General features: G+C 48.0%; 1 protein-coding gene across 1 annotated transcript in view; it reads right to left on the bottom strand.

The window, feature by feature from the left end:
• LOC106535969 (myc box-dependent-interacting protein 1) overlaps positions 1–154 on the bottom strand; it is a gene marked incomplete at its 5' end in the record, with an annotated part of 14,304 nt that extends 14,150 nt beyond the window's left edge. The window contains 1 exon segment of the mRNA XM_014033122.1: positions 47–154. Within this exon segment, the coding sequence (XP_013888576.1) occupies positions 47–154 (108 nt within the window).
• Between the last annotated feature and the right edge of the window lie 486 nt (positions 155–640).

Here is a 640-nt window from a genome sequence, read left to right as displayed (position 1 = left end):
ACACACACACACACACACACACACACACACACACACACAGAGTTACCTTAGCGATCTTAGCTTCATCCTTCTTCTTGCCTTTCTGTAAGGAGCCAAAGTGATGGCGGGCACTGTCAAAATCCACCAGCTTCCTCTCACGTTTTGCTATGCGAGCCTGTTAGACATGACAACACAAACATGAAGCCAACACACAACGTCTGACAAGAAATACCTGGAGGACGTGTCTCTGTCTTGGTGCGGTCCTTGGATGCCACAGGTCACCTCAGTGTGTTTACTGAGCGTCTCTTTGAAATCTCCGAGTGTCTCTGAAGTCACTGAATGCTTCTTTGAGGTCTCTCAGCGTCTCTTTAGGCCTTTCTGCACTGCGAGGCTCGGCCCGGGCCAGCCTGGCTTCAACCTCCTGGAACCCCAAGACTGCAGACCCTGTGGATCTATCCAGGTCAAGATGCATGGCCAGACTGCCTAAAATCATGATCCTGTCCACATCAAGGCAGCTCTCTGCTCAATGTAAACACAACCAGGGCCGGGTGTGTGGAGGCCTTAAAGGGATCCACGATTAGTTGTAATGAAGAAATTTATAGTTAGTACTGATTAAATACAACACAGAGTTAGGGTTCTCTACTTTATAATACCTTTATAA

The sequence above is a fragment of the Austrofundulus limnaeus genome, unplaced genomic scaffold, assembly GCF_001266775.1.
Source record: "Austrofundulus limnaeus strain Quisiro unplaced genomic scaffold, Austrofundulus_limnaeus-1.0 Scaffold1634, whole genome shotgun sequence".
NCBI lineage: Eukaryota > Metazoa > Chordata > Actinopteri > Cyprinodontiformes > Rivulidae > Austrofundulus > Austrofundulus limnaeus.
Note: the sequence above shows the minus strand (reverse complement) of the source record. Positions and strands in the feature narration are given on the sequence as shown.